This window comes from Hemicordylus capensis, chromosome 5 (genome assembly GCF_027244095.1).
Source record: "Hemicordylus capensis ecotype Gifberg chromosome 5, rHemCap1.1.pri, whole genome shotgun sequence".
NCBI lineage: Eukaryota > Metazoa > Chordata > Lepidosauria > Squamata > Cordylidae > Hemicordylus > Hemicordylus capensis.
The window spans coordinates 141,407,641-141,427,094 of record NC_069661.1 but is presented as its reverse complement, the minus strand read 5'-3'; the positions used below and the strand labels follow the sequence as shown (position 1 = coordinate 141,427,094).

The 19,454-nt window shown below is 42.3% G+C and overlaps 2 protein-coding genes across 3 annotated transcripts in view; one reads left to right on the top strand and one right to left on the bottom strand.

Annotated features, from left to right (window-relative positions):
• Positions 1-4,632: 4,632 nt before the first annotated feature.
• Positions 4,633-18,312, bottom strand: CDNF (cerebral dopamine neurotrophic factor). Its single transcript, XM_053251384.1, has 4 exons — positions 18,053-18,312; positions 10,201-10,328; positions 9,615-9,756; positions 4,633-6,937 (listed from the first exon to the last, which is right to left on the bottom strand). The coding sequence occupies exons 1-4, from the start codon at positions 18,186-18,188 to the stop codon at positions 6,759-6,761; spliced, it is 585 nt and encodes a 194-aa protein (XP_053107359.1). The 5' UTR covers positions 18,189-18,312; the 3' UTR covers positions 4,633-6,758.
• Positions 18,313-18,349: 37 nt separating this feature from the next.
• The window catches only part of HSPA14 (heat shock protein family A (Hsp70) member 14), a 31,091-nt gene continuing 29,986 nt past the window's right edge, over positions 18,350-19,454 (top strand). Inside the window, exon 1 of one of the 2 annotated variants that reach the window (XM_053251383.1) lies at positions 18,350-18,596. Coding sequence is in view for 1 of the 2 variants with exons in the window: in XM_053251382.1 (XP_053107357.1) it covers positions 18,540-18,596 (57 nt within the window). In the remaining variant the exon portion in view is untranslated. The remainder of the gene's footprint in view (positions 18,597-19,454) is intronic. The other variant, XM_053251382.1, reaches the window with a different exon arrangement.

Below are 19,454 nucleotides of genomic sequence, written 5' to 3'. Positions count from 1 at the left end.
GCCTGGGTTAAGCAGCAGGCTCCATAAGCAGGCTTGCCGCCATGCAGCTCCCGTTGCTGCACGCAAGCAGCAGGAACCGTGGTGGGCTCCCTTAGCCTGGTTCCTGCTGCTTGTGAGAATAGCCTCTGTATTTCCATGTGTAGGAAAGCATGTCATATCCCAGCATGCGCGCGCGCACACACACACACACACGCACACACACACGCACACAAAATCATAATTGTTGGGACAGGCATTTTGCAAGATTTTAATAAAACCTTGTGATTCCTATATGAGAGACACTGCATAATTTTCCTGGAAGTCTCTAACACAGTTAATAACTAAACTCTTGCAACTGGGCATCCACAAAACCATTGTTAACTTCACTTTCATCTGATTGAGTTCCTATTAAGAGTTTTATTATCTTCTTGAAATCAACCAGGCAGCAAGTCTGCAGGTGTGCATGGGTTTGCTCATCTGGTTTCACTGCCTGCCTGATCACAAGCTGAAATTCCTGTATCAGTGCCCAAAAATGATGCTAACAGCTGTCTCATTTCTACATGCCTTTCTGGACTCTAACAAATGATGTTTAAATCTCCTTTTTTTGTCTCTCCTTAACCCTTCATGAAGTACGGCTTAATCATATTCTACTCTGAGCTATGGCAAGGGAATTTGTATTGTTTCATGTTCCCCATTTATCCCAACAACTGGAATTTCTAGGGGCAGCCTTTTGAAGGGTAATTTTTCTTATGAGTACTAGAGATATGTGGCAGTTTAATTATATGCTTATCTATATATTTAATTCTCTTGGGACATACGTGCCCAGGATTTGGCGGCGGAACTCTCACAATACGCTGCAAGCAGGGGCGTAGCTAGGGGAGAGGGGGCCCGTGTTCATCCCTCTCTCTGGCGGCCCCCCAGAGTGAGGGAGATAATGAAGAAAATAGGGAGGAATGGAGCTAGAGGGCCCTCAGGAGCTGGGGGCCCATGTTCTTTGAACCCTTTCGCTCAATTATAGCTACGCCGCTGGCTGCAAGAGTTCCGAAGTGAGGACTGAGGAGGAGAGGGGGAAGAAAGTGCCGGCGGTGGCTGGCTGGCCAGCGGGTGGAGGAGGGGGGAGAGAAAAGTGGCAGCGGGCGGGGGAGAGAAAGGCGGTGGTGGGCATTGGGCGGGGGGAAAGAAAGGCAGCGGCAGGCAGCAGGCAAGGGAAGAGAAAGGAAGCAGTGGGCGGGGGGAGAGAAAGGCAGCAGCGGTGGGCAGTGGGCAGGGGGAAAGAAAGGCAGCGGTGGTGGGCAGCAGGCAGGGGGAGAGAAAGAAGGTGGCGGGTAGCGGGCGGAGGAGAGAAAGGCAGCGGCAGGCAGGGGGCGGGGGAGAGAAAGGCAGCAGTGGGAAGCGGGCGGGAGGAGAGAAAGGTGGCGGGCAGCGGGTGGGGGAGAGAAAGGCAGCGGCGGGCAGTGGGCGGGGGAGAGAAAGGTGGCGGCGGGCAGCGGGCAGGGGGAGAGAAAGGCAGCAGCGGGCAGCAGGCGGGGGAGACAAAAGCCACGGCAGCAGCAGGCGGATGGGGCAAGGAAAAACAGTGGTGGTGGGGCCCTTCTTGGTTGCCCGCCGCGGCTCTGTGTGGGGGGAGGAACGGGAGGGGAGGAGGGCTGGAGAGCGCAGGCTGGAGAGGGCAAGGGAAGAGAGGAGAGACCGGGGCAGGGGGAGGGGGGGGACAGCCGGCCCCAAAGTGCCGCACAGATGCTCTGTGCGGGGTTGGCTAGTTCATTTATAAACAAGGTGAGCTTGGAGCAGGAGACAAGTACTAGTCTTTAAAGCAATATTAGCTTCCCAAAAAGCAAACAGGATGCACTTGGGGGATTGCCCCCCCAACCCCTACCAGAGGCTCCCACTTCCCAGACAGTTGCAAAACTCACTTGTTTCTCCTCTGCTAGCTTCATGCCAAGCCCAGACTTTGATTTTTAAAAAATGTATGTGTGTACATGTGTGTTGAAGGTAGCTTGTAAATATTGGGTTGCATTCTAAGAAAGTATGTCATTTCTGTTAAGCACTATTGAAATGGATGAGGCAAATTAGGTGTGACTAAATTAAATTTCATTAATTTCAATTGGAATTTCAATTCTTATTGAAACAAGTATCTAGCCATCAATGCCCACTAAGGACTCTTCCTTCATGCAACAAAAATCTAGAAAAAGGTCATAACAGTGGATGGCTTCATACAATTGCTGGTGCAGCATCCTCAAGATCTGGAAGTTGGACAGAGGATATCAGGAGAATGTCAGGTGGAGAACCTTGGGAAAGGGCTTGGGCGGATTCAGACATCACACGTGCTGTGAATGCTGTTGCGACCCAGCATTTACCATGTCATCATCAGCTTACTGCCATGTTAATGGTCATATGAAGCTGCCCAATCTGAATATACATTTGTTAGTTTATTTTTTTAAAAAAAAAACATGTTTGTTCTGCTTTTCAGTCAAGGGACTAACAAGATGGTTTCCAACAACAAAAGCTATTGTAACAACTTAGAAAAGAAAAAGAAAAGCCAAGTGAGCTTTTCTTGGGAGGGCTTCCACAATGTAGGTGCCAGAACCACAAAGTAGGTAAGAAGTGCTTACCTCTTGCACTTCTGCCTGCAAGGAAGCAAAAGGCAGGGTCTCAGATGCTGGTCTGAGTTCATGGGCATGTTCATATGGGTAGAAGCAGTCCTTCAGATATCAGACAGTTAGAGCTTTAAAGGTCAATATCAGCACTTCAAATTGTGCCTAGAAACTAATTAGCAATCAATTCAAATGGAACTGAACTGGAGTTATATGATACAGGCCAGTTAACAATCTGGCCACTGCATTTTGAATCAATCTGGTTTCAGAGGCAGACCCATGTTATATACTGCTTTTCAATAAATAATATAGAAATTTACAAGTAAAAGCATAAAACCATCACAACAATGTTAAAACAGCAATTAAAAAGAGCACCACAGTTGAAACATTAAAATGCCTAGGAGAATAATACTGTCTTTGCTGAAAGGACAGCAGTAAAGGCATCAGGCGAGCCCCTCTGGGAAGGAGTTCCAGAATGAAAAAGCTCTCTGGTCGTAATTCACCTCAGTTCAGATGGCAGAAGCATCTAGAAGAGAACTTCTGTCTTCTGAGCCTATCTCAGGTTGATGTGGGAGCAGCATTCTTTCAGGGGCATAATGTACTAAGATATGAACGATTATAACCATAAGGAGATGGGTGGTGTCTCATCTTCTTATGGGACACTACTATAAAGGTAACACACTTTTGCCAATGGGAGCTTCATACCTGAGGTTAATAGCAACTTCATTGGGGCGAACTGTGCCACAAGAGGAAAAGGTTAATTTCCCCTTCCCCAAGCAACAGTGTTCCTGACCCTCCCCCCTTCCCCCCACAGATGCTGTTTCAAGTTCTAGGGGTACTTCCAGTATCATATATGGTTTGATCCCAATTAATTTTAGCAGGACCTTTCCATATAAGGCTAGAAGGAGTACGCCCATCATTAGACAACTGTTATTGGAATTGTCTGTTGGGATGCTTCCTTAGGCTTAACTTTCATATTTATAAACAAACAGAGATTACAGGTTTCCAATAGTCTTTCCTCACCCTGTAAAAGTCTGCACCCCGAAACTTTCTAATACTCAGAGACTAGCAAAAATGCTGGCAGTACTGATGAAATTTTGTGGGCATCCACAGCCAAGTATTATTTTCTTGGCTGTGGCCTATTGTAATTAGTACACAGAAACTCTTTTTCTGTTGGTGTCCCTGGTTGCACAAAGCATATACACATCTCTCCATAGGGCCCATAAATTCACTCTGTATCCAACTTACAATGGCCCAGGATACTAGCACAGCGCAGGAGGCTGAACCGAGCCTTGTCCTCTTGACACAATCTCTCTTTATGGCTGAATTGCTCCTAACAGTAGTTAGTGTTTCACGGCTTCCTTCTTTACCACCAGTTTCACTGTAGGTGGACAATGGACTTTCTCTTCTCGTCATGTGACATGGGAAGGCATAAAGCACCTCTGGACTATTGCCAGCCACCATTGTGGCATGGCAGTCTGGGAGGCATGAGAAAAAGAAGATTAGCTCCTTATGACTGCTGCTGGGCATTGGCATCAGAAAGTGCAGTCTGTTACGGAACTGTGTTCCAAGCTACAGTATGCAAATATTTCTGTGATGATGATTAATAGGCTGTTAAGCCAAATGTGGAATCCAATAAACTGACTTGCTAACTAAACATTGTCTAAAGATAGCTTTCTTCTGTCCCACTTTTAAAAAACTGGAGCTGCTGGAATGAGAAGAGGATATGCTGGCATGTATGTGCATAGTGTTGCAGATGCCAAATCCAGATCCCCATCACTTCTGGTGCTTTTATTAAAGAAAGAGTCAGTCTGGTGTAGTTAACAGAGTGTTATAAGGAGATCTGAGTTCAGCTCCCATGCATGCCACCCTAGGTTCCTTGGATGGAGGGCAGGATACAAACATAGAGGTCAGATGTCATGTGGAACCAAGGTAACATCTTGGTTCCTTGTGTCCCTTCTTAGCCTCAGGAGCACATACTCCCCCCTCCTCTGCCCACGCAAGACTCAGTAGAATTCCAGTTCTGACTGTGGTTAGAAACAAAAATCAGCCATGACGCCTGAACCAACCAATCCTGATTTATTCTAACCAAATTCCTTTAAATAAACTGGAATATGAAGTTTGAAGTGGGTTACAGATCTCATTTTATTTCAAACACGTTAGCTAGAACAAACCAACATTTATTCAGACATTATGGCCAGTCTTAACACAGTTGGAGGTATAATACCAGATTGAATCAAATGAGGATCTGGCTCATCTGGAGTCCTCAGTAGTTTAATCCAATATATTAAATTAAACAATTGCTAGAGGGGAAAATCTTCGAAATGAATCCTCTGGATATCTGTGGCAAACACAGGCAGCGCAAAATATTTTGCTGTGTAAGGCAAAGGACAATATGATGTCCCCCCACCATCTGCAGAGGGGTGTTCAGTACTTTCCAGCCATGCTGCTGAGGCAGAGGCATGCAAACATTCTCAGACTACACCACCAAACCAAGCAGTGGCAGCAGAGGCGTTGCTAGCTTATGTTGAGTGGAAAGAAGCAGCACACCGCAGTGGGGCAAGGAGGAAAAAATGAACAGCATGCATGCCCCAGTGGAGTGAGGAAGGGCAGTGGCAGTGGGCGGCAGGGAGACCTGTAGAGTGTTGTCTGTGGTGTCAGGGCACTTGCCACCCTCTGCGCCCCTCCCTGTGTGCGTGCCTGAGGTGATCGCCTCATTCTGCCTCATGGTGAGGGTCCCCCTTGTAGCAGGTCCGTAGGTATGATGTGACTTCTGACCGCAATGTTTCATTGAAATAAGGACTGACTTGGGACCTGTTCTTATATTGTCATGAAGGAGAGTTAAAGCATTTTCAGACAACTGACTAAAAGTTCAGCATTTGAAAAACAAGATTGATCAGGATTTTAAATTCTTTTTAAAATGGTTCTATTGCATTTTCATTGTCTAGTTACTATTTTGAGAGGAAGTATATTAAAGGAGAGAGAGAAGTGAGCTAATTCACACATCATTCTTTTACATGGTAGTATCGCTGTAGGCTGAATTTAGAGAGGGGGGAGTGGAAATTATCAAATAGTGAGCTGATCTTCTTAATGCCATGCATACAGAGCACAGCTCATCATGTCCTACTGAGCTCTTATTTCAAGAAACTGGGGAGACTCTCATCACAAAATCAATTTACCTGGCCAAAAATCCATGTGGCAATTCTAGCACATAATCACCATGTTGCCATGTGGATCAAGTTTCAAGATGATTGGCTGACCTACAGAGCAAAGATGCATCGTGCAGTGAGAGAGCAGCTGGACAGAACTTCCCAACTAACTGCACCAGTGCAATGGGGAAGTGACAATTTTTGATGCCCTCCACTTCCCCATGAAGACCCCTGTACCCCCCGAAAATATGTCCCCGAGTGCTGCACAATCCTGTGGGACATATTTCCGGGTGGCACAGAGGCTTCCTGAGGAAAGGGAGGGCATCAAAAACTGTTGTTTCCCCAGTGCACCAGTGCAGTTCGTTGAGAAATTCTGTTAGGCTGCTGTCTCATTGCACTGGTGCATCCTTACTCTGTATGTCAGGCAGTGTCTGTAAAAAGTAATATCAGAAATGTTCATAAGTCACACTATTTAGGATTTGCTTAAAAGGCTGAAGCTGAGATTGTCCGCTTTAATAAGTTTCAAGTCTTTATGTTATTGAATCTGACTATATTATTAACCTACCAGCATGAACCTATGCAATTTACTTGTAAGGAAGCCTAAATGAGCTCAGCAAGGTTACTCCCAGTTATCTTATCAAACACAGTTCTGTAACACATCTGACAATATGGAGTCCTACCCTCAGAAGCCAAATTGTGTGTATATAAACATTTCATGAAATGGAATTTCTCAAAATTACTCAAATTTCATGAATATCACTTGAAATCCTTATTTTTGAGTCTGAATAATTATTTCTGTTCTTTTACGGTTTGGAAAATCTTATTGCTTTATCTGAAGGGTATCTTTCAGGCTAACACTTTTCATTTACTTAAGTACTGATTATAATTCCAAAGACTATGAACTTTGCTAGCATTCATAATAAATTCCTTAGGATTTTTCTTGCTTGTTACACCAGATCATTTCTTCATTGTTTGTGCTTAACAGATGCAACACCATGCGGTAATCAGGCATGAGCACTGGCCAGGTAACATTTCATCAAAGGTCAGCTCTAGAAGTTGTATCCATATGTTTGGGTGCGAGCTCCTTAATCAGGTTCACAAAGTCCGTTTTTTCAATGCATGCTCTGCACACTTCTCCCCAGCTATCCAGGATCTTCCTCAGCTCAGCCACTCTCATCTTGGAGAGATCTACTGATGTTAAATCAAGTTTTCTTTCTGTAAAAAGAAATCATCTGAGACATATGTTCTGTTTATTTCCTTATTTTACTCTGTGTTCACACTGTTATTCCAAAAAGCTCACACTTCCAAAAACATTGATTTCCTAATTAGCATGCTAGTCCATATTACAACAGTGGCCAGCTAGTTGCCACTGGAGTCTCATAAGGAAGACATGTTGATGATGGACAAGAGAGGCTTTTTAATGTGTTTTATTACAGCCCAGTTGGTTTTTAATTTTAATTGTGTACATCTTAATTGTTTCTATTCTACACTGTATTTTATTTACTTTGTGTTAAAATTTTATATTACTTTTATTGTTTTATTGTTGTGAGCTGCCCTGAGCAGTATTGTACTGGAGGGGCAGGATACAAGTATTTTAATAATATTAATGACAATGACGATAATAATAATAATAATAACAACAACAACAACAACAACGACAGCAACAACATTGACAATAAAATTCTGGCATCCCAGGTCCTTGGGAAGGACTCGATGTCTGGATAAAACAAACCAGTCAATAACACCTGTCTGACTGTGTAAAATAATAATAATAAACATCCACCATTGTATAACCGAAGCATGTGGCATACTGCATGGAGTATACATGGGAGTTACATTTAGCTGTTGATAGACTTATTCTCTATTAATTTGTCTGATCTATTTTAAGTCATCTAAACTAGGGACATAGAGACATAGGAAGCTGCCAAATACTGAATCAGACCATAGGTCTATGTAGCTCAGTATTGTCTACCCAGACTGGCAGCAGCTTCTCCAGGATTGCAGGCAGGAATCTCTCTCAGCCCTATCTTGGAGATAACAGAGAGGGAACATGGAACCTTCTGCTCTTCCCAGAGTGGCTCCATCCCCTAAGGCGAATATCTTACAGTGCTCACACATCAAGTCTCCCATTCATATGCAACCAAGGCAGACCCTGCTTAGTTAAGAGGACAAGTCATGCTTGCTACTACAAGACCAGCTCTCCTCTCCTAGTGGCCATGACCACATCTTGTGGCAGTGAATACCACAAGTAACCCACAACTTTACTGTATGAAGAAATGCTTCCTTTTTCCAGTCTTGATCCTACAGCAAATTAAAATTATTGGGTATTATGAGAGAGGGAGAAAGGTTCCTATATATCCACTCTTTCCACAGTGCTAATAAATTTATAGATTTCTATCATATTTTGCCCCCCAACAGTTATTTTGTTTTTTCTAAACAAAAAAGCTCCATACACTTCTGCCTATCTCTCATAAGGAAGCTGTTGCAAGTGGTTGAACATTTTAATCATCCTTTACAGTACCTCAGAGGGGTGACAAAAACTACACACAGTATTTTACAAGTAAATGCTTGATCTTATGAGAATCTTTACATTGACTTGAGCAGATTTCGATCACATCCTAAAAGTGTTTTGTCAGGGTTTTAGTTCTGAGGATGTGTCTGAGTAAATCTTGGTGCCACAAACTTGTACAACTCTATAATTTGAATTCTGCTAGAACCAGTAACAGAGAATGGAGGAGCACTTGGGCCAGATTCATATATTGCTTTTGCAGGGGATGTACACCTAGTGTTACATGTGCATTTGAACATGAAAAATGTGCACAACAATTGGGACCAACTTACATTTGTAAACACATCTACTCTATCATCAAGCATACACACTAATTAGAAAGCCAGGATTGGAGCTATGACCATATCAAGTGATACTTTCTGTGGCAAATACTGCTTAAATGTGTGGAAAGACCCCCTTTCGTAAGCTAACAACTTGGCCACTCTTTTTCTCTGACTTGGAAACTAAAAAGCCACCCCCCCCCCCAAAAAAGCGAAGAAAAAAAAAGAAAAGGGGGGGGGGAGAGACAGTTTCTATGGCCAGGCTAAATCTCTGAGATACTATATTAGTAGAGCTCACATCCTAAACCACTGAAGGCCCAGAAGTGATGACAGCACTGAGAAACTGGCCAGCAGCCATTCCATTTCCTGCATTAAAACTGCTTGCAAATATGCCAGGAGTGCCTGCCTGAGCTGATGATATAGGATGCCTTTTTCTCTTTTGGCTAATGGCTCATTCTGACACTAAACTTTAATTCTTTAATTTAATCCTTAAAAACACTAATTCTGGCAGTAGGAACTTATACCAAAGGGATGCAACCTGAGAAAGGAAAGTGAACTTCAGCCTACTTGATATGTTGTTAATCTCTTTAAGGATCCAGTAATTTAAAGAGAAGTAAAACGGCAATGCATATGGATCATCCAGCAAAAAGAAAATATATCATGGCTATTACTCCTTAAAGGCTGAAAAATTCCACTTTAAATTATAAACAACTTCATGCTTAAATATAAATAATTAAAAAGCAGCATGCATGCGCGCATACACACACACGCACACACACACACCAACTCTTCAAAAACATCAAATAAACTCTAAAAAAACTAAGTGTCTATAGAACTTCAGCTCATGGGAAATGATCCATTAACTATAAAAAAGGAACCATGGGTAGAAGTAACAAGTGGTCACAATTAACAGAGTGTGCACATTCACTGTTTTTAAATGAGTTGTAATCAGGCTGAATGAGCCAATGAGGTTTCTAGCTTATAACAGTGAACTGTGAATACCCTAGATTGCTATGCCCACCCCCATTTCCCTTGTTTATCCTGCATATGGATTTCACCATACCGTATTTGAGTTCACAGATCTGAATGTCTACTTTCTTCAGCTTCTCACAGATTTTAGGTACTGGTACATGAGCGCTCATTGGGCGGCTGACTTCACTAATTATTTTGGTAGCTGCATCGCTTGTGGCCCCGATGTAATAGCACTAAAGAAAATAGGGGGGACCATATTGTCAACACAAATTCAGTGGTTATTTAATTTGTACACCACCCCAAACTTTCATCTCTGGGCAGTTAACAATAACATAAAAGAAGTTAAAACATATAAAGAACTCTTAAAACAGTATACATCTAAAAATCAAAACAGATTAAAACTTAAAAATTTAAAAAGCTTAAAAGAGGGTTTTCAACTACTTTTTAAAAATTGTCAGAGATGGGGAGGATCGTATTTCAGAAGAGAGTGCATTCCACAGTCTCGGGGTAGCAATTGAGAAGACCCATCTCCGTGTGGCCACCAGCCAAGCTGGAGGCAACTGGTTAGGATCAGAGACATACTCCCAGCCAAAATTCTTACAGTTGAAGGCATTTTAACCCAAGTATTTGAAACATTGTTAAGGAGGACAGAAAGAAAGAGAGAAAGAAGGTCATACCAAGTGGTTTTCTTTTCCTTTTGTGTCCATGCAGCTCCTGACCAATTCATTCTCTATAGAAGCCATGGAGAAATCAGAATGTTTTTCTTTTAAAGAACTGTACAGATTTTCCAAAAAATGTTGACATACTGTAATAAGACAAAAAATTGAAAAGCTTATATATAAAATGTACAAAATGGACTAAAATTATAGGATTCATAATAGCAACATCAATATGACTATGGAGGATGGGGGATCTATTAGTGCTCTGTAAAAATAAACAGGCTAACCACACCATATAAGCTGTTTAAAAAACAGTGGAGGTCCTCCCTCCTACCCTTTTCCAGTACCTGACTCACCATCTTCTTATACATATAAGCCCCAGAAATGATCCCATCAATTAGTTCCCCATGTCTCTAGGAAGCTCACAGCTGTAAGCATCAACTTTGTAGCCTATGGAAAGAGAGGTACTCTTTCATATGGGGCACTCCTGCATTTATTATGGGGAGCCAGCTTAATGGATTGATGGCCAGTTATTTATTTATTTATTTATTTATTTATTTATTTATTGATTTATTTATTTAAAATTTCTTCTATATCACCTCCTGCAAAGACTGTAGGCAGAGAATGACAGCAATACCAATAACAATAAAAATGTGAAAAATAATAAAATTAAAATAAATAAAAGTAAAAAAAATAGTTACTCTTGGGTATCAATCACCTTTATGGGGGTCTTAGACCAGCATAAGAGTAGTAGAATAGGTGAGGTACAGGCAGGGGTACAATTAAGGATTCTTAATGGTCTTGTGGTAGCAAGCATGACTTGTCCCCTTAGCTAAGCAGGGTCTGCCCTGGTTGCATATGAATGGGAGACTAGAAGTGTGAGCACTGAAAGATATTCCCCTCAGGGGATGAAGCCGTTCTGGGAAGAGCATCTAGGTTCCAAGTTCCCTCCCTGGCTTCTCCAAGATAGGGCTGAGAGAGACTCCTGCCTTCAACCTTGGAGAAGCCACTGCCAGTCTGTGAAGACAATACTGAGCTAGATAGACCAATGGTCTGACTCAGTATATGGCAGCTTCCTATGTTCCTATGTACAATATAAAATATAAAACTACAGTTATGAAGCTAAAAAAGTATAGTGTAGTAATTAGGTGGAATTTTTTTAAATTAAAATATAAAATTTAAACTAGAACTGAGAAGTCTGCCTCCTAGTAAACAGTTGGCCAGAAGGGGTCTACATGTAAGGGTACTTAAAAATAATTAAGAGTGTTTAAAAGTGCATAAGAAAAATTAAAGTATGCAAATAAAAGGAAGTTAGAATAGCTTGTGTGAGAATTGAGGCTAAGACTGGATTTTGTAGGCTCAGCCCATGGTCTCTCTAGGAGGGAGCTGTCATGGCCCTGTGGATTCTACAAGCTGTCATCGCACAGTACTTTGCAGTATTGTGTGTGATGGTGGGGTCTTCATCCCAGAGGAGCAGTAAGGTATAGAATTTACTTGAGCGACCAAGGTACTTGAAGAGTACTGGCAGGATGAGGTTGGCGTGACTATCTCTGTAAAAGGGGCAGAAGAGGAGAACATGTGCTAGAGTTTCAACCTCCCCTGTGTCACAAGGACATTGTCTTTCCACAGGTGGAATCTTCCTGAACCTGTCTTCTAGAATAGCTGACAGGAGGGCAAGGCAACACGCCAAAGTGAAGGCCCTCCTGTGGGCTGGGATTTCCAGCAGTGACAGATAAACAGCAGGAGAAGGAAGGTGTCTCAGACTTTCTGATGCGGAGAAGTTTGGGACCCTGCCTTAGGTCTGTTTGGTATTCTATGTCCGTTATCCTTTGTTTAAGCACAGATTTGGCCTGGTCATATCCCATAGCTAGTAAAAGGGGAAGGGAGAATCCCAAGTTTGACAGTTTGGTCTGCTCTTTTCCAAGAGGATAGGAAGGAGTCCTGTAGAGTCGGGGGGGGGGATCCATGAGGAAGGAGGGCTAGTTTAACCCCGTAGGCCAGCTATGTCTAGCCTCCACCTTCATCATTCCTGTCTCTAGTCGCAGACTGGTATTTCAAACGCAATGTGGGACTTGGAGGGCAGCTCTTAAAAATTTGGATTGTACCAGTTCCAAAGGGGCAAAGCTATTAGGGGGACCCAATTGTGAGCCATGGAGTAGCTGTGCCAGTGACATGGCTTCAAATAATTTGAGCACCAAAGGCATGTAGTGGCCTCCTTTGGCCTGGAGAACACTCTTGGGTAGAATCTGGCCTCTGACCTTGACTTCTTGTGGCCACTGGAAAGAATTTAAAAGTGTTTAAAAACATATGAACTAAAATGTCTTGTACAGGTGCACAAGACATTTAGCTTTCAGTGCACTATGGAAGAGGCACTCCATTCTGTGATGCCCTGGCTCATAAATTGCCATGTAATATGGTGGTGAGGAAAGGGCTAAAAACACACTCAGATCCTTCTGCCCATAATGAATCACTTGTTAAATGTGTGAGGTGGGTCATGGTGCTTTACCTCCTAAATTTATGTGTGTTGAGCAACTGTTAAAGGCACAGAAGCATGGCCAGGGGGGAAAGAAGGTGGCTACCCTAATTGCAGTAAGCAAATGAAAAAACACAGTTTTGGTGACCTATCTTAACTTTGCTTACAGCCAGAGTAATTAGTGTTCTAGGGGTCTTCTAAGACTGGTATATAGTTCTTGCTGACACTGAGATGAAGGGATGACTGGTGAATGTATTGTGCAGAAAGAGTTAAAGGTATACAGTAGATGTGATTGGTAAAGCATTCAGTGACAGTGCCCCAGGGACAGAACAGGATTTTATTTGTGAAACTTAGTGCCCAATTGAAGCAGAGAGAGATTTTAAGATCAGCAACTTCAAAATTATATGCCTGAACATTATCTTATTTCTGATAATGTGCACATAATTGGGTTTATATTTAAAAATTGGTCTTTCATTTCTCCCTTAAAATTACATGTGAAAAAAAATAATTAGACCCTCCTCAATAATGATTCAGATATGGCCTGTGTAAAGCAATTGGAGAAGTTCCATTAGTCATGGTTCATATTAGGACACAGTTCTGGATAACTACACAGATTTGTTTTCTGCTAGAAAGTGTCAATGAAAGTGTCACCAGAGAGGTGAGTGCTTTTGTAATGGCAGCAGTAAAGCTTTGCAGGTAATTTACAAAAGCAATACAGTACACTGCAATTTATTTATTTCAATGTAGTATTGCAAAAGGTATTCAATAATACGAGTTTTCTTATTGTATAATGTTCTTCAGCATTATATCCATTTGTTCTGCTCTGAATAGAGGCCCTAGTTGGTTGGTATTGTCACTATAAGCAGTAATTCTCTCTCTCCTGTGGTGTTATGCAAAAATAACATCAACTTGCTAGGGCTGGATGTATCTGGTCTTATCTACATCAGAATCCATTGGCTTGTTGACCTCTGGTCATTCAGTCTAGTGACTAAATCTGTTTAACTACAATTGTTGAAGCTATGGATGTAGTATCTCAGCTTTCTGAATGTGTCTATTCAACTTTTAATCTCATCTTGCAAAACAGCCCCCCCACTCCATTTTTCCGTGTATCTTTATATCCATCACCTCACTGCTTTATGCATCTAACAAAGTGGGCTCTGGACCATGAAACATTGGGCCATAGTAAATTTGTTCATCTGTAAGGCACCATAGAAATCTGTGTTGGTTTTGCTACAACACACTAACAGACTTTGGGGACAGAAATTATGGTTTTTCCTCAGCTGGATTGGTCTTTTAAAATATATATAACTTTTGTTTTGCACAATCTGTCTTATGAGTCTTGTTTCTGTAATCAAAACCAGAAGCTCAATGGTTTGATAAAATCCAGGCCTATTCATGTGAAAATGAACTTTGCTGCTAGAACCACTGTGCAGCTAAACAACTCAAAATAAAATGTGTAATTCTGTGATGTCTTTATGCCACCTACTGGAGATTCTATAGTATTTCTGTCATTGTTGCTGGCACAGCAAAATGGATTACTGCATCACTGATCACTAGCCATGATTATCCATTTCACTCCATAAATATCCCACTGTTTATAGACTTCCCCTCTGTGTATCATGTCCTAATAAATGCTAGATACTAAACCTACCACACACACACACACAATCCAAAGTATTCTGCCTGAAATGTTTTTCTGCCCAGTTTACAGGAGAAGGTGTCTTTTCAGAGCACCACTTTGGAACTCTACCTCTGTGAGTTATATATACCTCACCTGGGAATTATTCACACATGGCTTCATGCTGCGGAGTAAATGTTGAGCGAAGCCACTTCGAAGTACAGGTGAAACTCGGAAAATTAGAATATCATGCAAAAGTCCATTAATTTCAGTAATGCAAATTAAAAGATGAAACTGATATATGAGACAGACGCATTACATGCAAAGCGAGATAAGTCAAGCCTTAATTTGTTATAATTGTGATGATCATGGCGTACAGCTCATGAAAACCCCAAATCCACAATCTCAGAAAATTAGAATATTACATGGAACCAAGAAGACAAGGATTGAAGAATAGAACAATATCGGACCTCTGAAAAGTATACAGTGTACTGTGCTTGATTGGCCAGCAAACTCGCCTGACCTGACCCCATAGAGAATCTATGGGGCATTGCCAAGAGAAGGATGAGAGACATGAGACCAAACAATGCAGAATTGCTGAAGGCCGCTAATGAAGCATCCTGGTCTTCCATAATACCTCATCAGTGCCACAGGCTGATAGCATCCATGCCACGCCGCATTGAGGCAGTAATTGCTGCAAAAGGGGCCCAAACCAAGTACTGAATACATAAGCATGCTTATACTTTTCAGAGGTCCAATATTGTTCTATTCTTCAATCCTTGTCTTCTTGGTTCCATGTAATATTCTAATTTTCTGAGATTGTGGATTTGGGGTTTTCATGAGCTGTACGCCATGATCATCACAATTATAACAAATTAAGGCTTGACTTATCTCGCTTTGCATGTAATGCGTCTGTCTCATATATCAGTTTCACCTTTTAATTTGCATTACTGAAATTAATGGACTTTTGCACGATATTCTAATTTTCCGAGTTTCACCTGTACACTCGTGGCATTGAGGGAAGCAGCCCCTCCCCTCTGTTCTCGATTTGCTTTTGATGCAAGTTCACGTTTTCCTTCATGTTTTCCTTCTAGCCAATGATGGGGGGGGGGGAGAGTACTGAAGAGCTACATTTGCATTTGTAAAGAGAGTGTCCTTATTATGCTAATGATTCTACATCAGTGGCTCTCTGTCAGTGCCTCTCTTGCTCCATAGCCACAGCATAGATGTGACTGAGTGGGGTTTCCAGACACATAATAGCAAAAACAACAGATATCACAAGCTGAGGTAAAGAAAAATAAAACAAATTGGGGAAAACCACAAGATTAGTCATGAACTGGGTTCATGAGCAAAAGGGGAATAGCCAATCAGGGATACAGAAAATTAGGGAACTGGGGTTTCAACCAAACAATGTACTAAAAACAATCTGTGATATGTATGGTTAGGAGTTCCAGTGAGGGAGGGGAAATGGTATAAAAGCTTAAAGACAATTGTAGTAAGGGTCCCAGTTCTCTGGAGGAAGTCAGTGTGCTCTTTTGAGGACTGATCACCTTCAGCTAGCTGGAAAAAGCAATTGTGCCATCTTTGGTATTTTCTGAGATTGTGGTGAGCACAATAAACTGTGCATATTGTTAACTGAATAGATTGCATCTATTTTTCCTGCGGGTTAAGTAGGACGGATAGCATTGGAGGACCCTGTCTATGGTTTGCTGAGACTCTGCTATGGTTGTGAGTCACAACCATAGACCATGCCGGAGAGAAAATCAGTAATCTTTTAAAATCTTAAAACTTAAGTTCTTAAATCCCTCTTTCCTCACCATACACAAAATCAGTTTGCAAGATGAGTTTGGGGAACAAGTGCAATCCTATAATCTTTGAATAGGGCACTTCGCAGAGATTTCTTGTGTTTTGTCCTGCTTTCATATTGTCCAAGACTTTCTTGCTCTGAAAGGATATGAAATATGTTTTGGGGAGTTGGGCAATATTAACAAGGGTATGGCCTTCCATGTCATTCAGCTGTGGCATGTTCTCCAACTACTACTTCCCAATTTGCTTTGGAAAGTAACATTCCTCCATTGTGCTTATCCACATACCCTCATACCCTGAAACATGGCCTGTTCTGCTGGCTTCTTTGGTGATGAATAAGGTTGACCTGAGGTGACCCAATGTTTCTTTTGGATGTACAGCACCTGTTTCTTATTCTTTTGTACATATATATTAGACATTACTGGTCTGGGGGTTGGGCATTTGGCAGTGTGTCTTGTGGAAAAACAAAGCACTGGGTTAGACATAAAACCAGAGTCTCACAAGAGAAATTCTTCTGGATGTGTAGGTGTGCAATTGAGGTAGCATAGTCCAGCGTTTATTTTGGGATGTGCAGAAACAGTTCCTTATTATTATATTCACCTATCATATATTACTGTATTGGAGGCAGTGTGTTTGTCAGTGTCCTGTGCAAAAATAAAGCATTGGGCCAGACAAAAATCTATTGTATCTTGGAAGAGTATCTTGGTTGTGTGAATGTGTGATTTGAGGCAGCCCGAAGCTTTTCTGGGGATGTACAGCACCAGTTCCTTATTCTTTTTTTCACTTATTAGAGTTTATAACCAGCTTCAGCATTGGAAGGACAATACGTAGGGAATTAGGAGGACCCAACTTCCACCAAGACTCGCACAAACCCATGGGAAAACATGTTGACACCAGAGGTGCTCTTACCCCTGGACTTCTGAGTGGAAGTCCAGGGCCTCCACAGCCCCTGGGGACCCCCAAATCCTCTTTAGTGTGTCCTGGGTGGTGTGATCGCACTGCATGGCCGGCCCACGCTGTGAGCGTGACTGTGACCTGCACTGGGCAAGCAAGCATGATCTCTGATTTAAAGACAGAGTGGGGAATGGGAAAAGAAATATGTAAGATGGGAATATGTGAAGTTGGGTATTGAAATGTTTCTGCTAAAGCATATTTGCATTGAAATGCCTGTTTTGTTTTATTTATTTATATAGCATATTTTATACCGCCCAAAACTTACGACTCTGGGTGGTTTACAACAAAATAAAAACAACATTAAAACATTAGTTAAAAACAAAAACAAGAAATTTAAAATATGACAATATAAAATTTTTTAAACAATATTCTAAAACATTAAAAACAATCAAAACAGTATCAGTTAAAAGCCTGGGTGAACAGGTGCGTCTTTAAAGACTTTTTAAAAATTGTCAGAGATGGGGAGGCTCTTATGTACTTGCATTCTTGTGAGTTCAGTTGCTGTTTGTGCCCTCAATAACCCACGTTAAAAACACTGTGTCATGGTGTGTAGGCCTGGGGATGATGCTTAACTTCCGGTGGTGGGGGCGCCAAAGGCCTTTAGATCCAGGCTCCACAATCGCCTAGGTGCACCTCTAACCACAACACGTTAAAAAAAAAAGCTCTATGTACGTAAAGGTACCTTCGAATTCTTAAAAGGTTTTTTTTAGTTTGTAAAAACTGCACACCCCCACAGCTGTTAGATTGATTGATTAGGCGCCGTCAAGTCGGTGTCGACGCTTAGCGACCACATAGCTAGATTAGTTAACTTGAGAAAATGTATAAATTGTACAGGCTGTGTAAGCCACTAAACCCCAAGCAAAACAAAGAAGGTCAAGCTGATGCAGCATTGAGGAAAACTGGCGATGATATCATGCCGGCATGCACCTAACAACACGCTGTTAATTGCGGTAATACAAGATATGCCGTTCCACGATGAGCAGCTGCAAACAGTGCAAATGCACAAGTGCATCCCTCACCTTCACAGTGAGCTTCTGTGCTCCTTGCAGGATTAAAGGCACAGACAACCCTGAGACCTAGACACAGCACAGTGAAGGATAGGGCAGCAAAGGCGCAAAGGCGCAGGTGACGACAAGGCCAAGGTCGCTCCACCATGCTTGCACAAATATCCGCAGCACGAGATGCTGCTCAGCTGACGCCACTTGCAAAAGAGACAGCCAATCAGGCTGCTCTCACAAAGCCACGCCCACTCTGCTCAGAGTTCTTTCCAGGTCGCCCCGGTTGCTGTGCTAGTTTTACGCCCCGCGAAAATTCTGTTTTGATTGGCTTGGTTCCCCCCAGCCCGCGAGTACGGAAGTAGGCGAGGAGGTGTGGCTGTTGATTGGCTGTTGCGGAGAAACGGATTGCATTGCGGTGCATTGTGGGGCGGACGGCGCCCGCTGACTAGTTCCCTCTGACCGGAAGGAGGTGATATACGCCGGGAGAAGCGTGCGAGACACGGTCTTTATGGCGGCCATAGGGATCCACCTGGGAAGCACATGCGCGTGCGCCGCCGTTTACAAGGTGCGGAAGGGACTGGCTTCACCTGTAGACCCAAAGGAGCCTGTCGGGGGTGGCTTCGGGGCTGCTCGGTGGTAACGGCCTGTAGAGTGAGGCAGTGCCCTCTAACGGGCTTAACTGAATTCATGCTGTGGAATAGCCAAAGCCCCTTTCCACTTAAAGCCTGCGTTACATGAGCAGCAGAATTAAGTGGAAATGCGTTGATAGAGCGTGGGCTGCAATTGCAGACAGTATTGCGGTCGGGTGGCTCTCTTTTTGATTGATACTCTATTTTTTTATTTTTAACTGCAAGAAGAATAGTACTAGGTTAGAACCTTTGTCTTTGATGTGCTAGTTTTCTGCTTGGAAAAGAGCCTTTTATGCAGGGGAGCATTAGTAAAATCACCACCACATGGAGTGGACCATCTTTTGTGCTACCTCATAACTCTACTGCCCCATTCTACTGCAGAATGTTTGGACCTAAACTTAGAACTGACTCTATAGTTTTAGAAGATCACTACTCACCCAACCCCATCTTCTTTTAAAATATAATTTGTATAGATGTCAGTTAAATACTAAAAACTATCAGTTCAGAGTTTTTCTTGCAAGCTAGGGTTTTCAGGCACAAACATAGCTTTAGCAAACCATATGACCCTTCTGTGGAGGGGGGAAACTGTTCTCTTAATAGTGTGACTATATTAGATACTATATTAGATAATGCTGGCCTTGGGCTGAAATAAACAAATACAGATACATACTATATTAGATATACCAGTTTAAACCTGTGAAATTGGAAAGTGGAGATTAACCCATAATTTATGTCCACTTCTTTTTTTTTTTTTTTAAGGGAAGCTAACATTACTTAGGGGAGCAAGTCTTGTT

What these genes read in the sequence shown, in the direction of transcription:
- CDNF (XM_053251384.1), bottom strand. Translation starts at nt 18,188, where the DNA reads ATGGTGGAGCGACCTTGGCCTTGTCGTCACCTGCGCCTTTGCGCCTTT. An exon ending in CACAGAAGCTCACTGTGAAG is followed by an intron (nt 10,329 to 18,052) that starts GTGAGGGATGCA and finishes GTCTTATTACAG; the next exon opens with TATGTCAACATTTTTTGGAA. An exon ending in AAGGAAAAGAAAACCACTTG is followed by an intron (nt 9,757 to 10,200) that starts GTATGACCTTCT and finishes TATTTTCTTTAG; the next exon opens with TGCTATTACATCGGGGCCAC.